The sequence below is a fragment of the Penaeus monodon genome, chromosome 30, assembly GCF_015228065.2.
Source record: "Penaeus monodon isolate SGIC_2016 chromosome 30, NSTDA_Pmon_1, whole genome shotgun sequence".
Classification (NCBI taxonomy): domain Eukaryota; kingdom Metazoa; phylum Arthropoda; class Malacostraca; order Decapoda; family Penaeidae; genus Penaeus; species Penaeus monodon.
This window is the reverse complement of record NC_051415.1, coordinates 4,465,665-4,466,437: the sequence shown is the minus strand read 5'-3', so window position 1 is coordinate 4,466,437 and position 773 is coordinate 4,465,665. Positions and strand designations below refer to the sequence as shown.

Sequence of the window (773 nt, the reverse complement as noted above, 5' to 3'; positions counted from 1 at the left end):
ATGTCCCAACTCACTTCGCCTCAATGGCCTGCCTCTGCCCCTCCTCGACAGACGACACGATATGCATGAGTTCGGAAAGTCTCTTGAAAACGGGCGAGTCCGATTTCCCGAAAAATGCCTTGAACTCGGCGCCGTAGGATGGCATCGTGATCCTGACGGAGATTGGAGCGATTAGGATAAGGCGAGGAGGATTGGGTGGGGGGGGGGTAAGGAGGGATATTGGGAAAGAAAGGGTGCAGAGTTTGGGGAAGAGGGAGTATTAGGGATTCAGGGAGAAGATTCGGGGAGGATGAAATTAAGGGAAAGGTTTAAAGGATCGGAAAGTGAGATTAGGGAAAAAAAAAGATAAACCCAAATATATACACGTATACGCATTCCGATATTGACTAAATGTTCGCCTTCTCTCACCTGTCAGCCACGAGAACCAGCTGAGCGAGCGTCTCAGGCCTCGACGGGTACACAGGCAGGGTGAGAGACGCCGTGAGGTTGCCCCTGTAAGCCGTGCCAACCACGAGCGAGAACACCAGCCACGCCCCTACCAGTACACGCGCCCTGACGCTGGTGTAGAAGACCCTCGAGAGGTTTTGCCCCAGGAACAGCCCGTAGACCTCCTGCACCGCCTTGCTCAGGGTGAAGGAGTGTCTCTCGCTCGGCGCTGCGTGGTCCGTCGCGACCCGCTGCTTGCCCGCTCGGATTATCTGAAGGGGAGAGGGGGTGATTCCGGCTCCTCTGAAGGATTTTCTCTTTTTCTTTTTCTCTGTTCGTTTTTTTTT

General features: G+C 54.1%; 1 protein-coding gene across 1 annotated transcript in view; it reads right to left on the bottom strand.

The window, feature by feature from the left end:
• Positions 1-773, bottom strand: part of LOC119592275 (ionotropic receptor 21a-like) — a gene marked incomplete in the record, with an annotated part of 8,970 nt that overhangs the window by 2,488 nt on the left and 5,709 nt on the right. Inside the window, 2 exon segments of the mRNA XM_037941105.1 lie at positions 15-152; positions 409-698. Coding sequence (XP_037797033.1) covers positions 15-152; positions 409-698 — 428 coding nt within the window.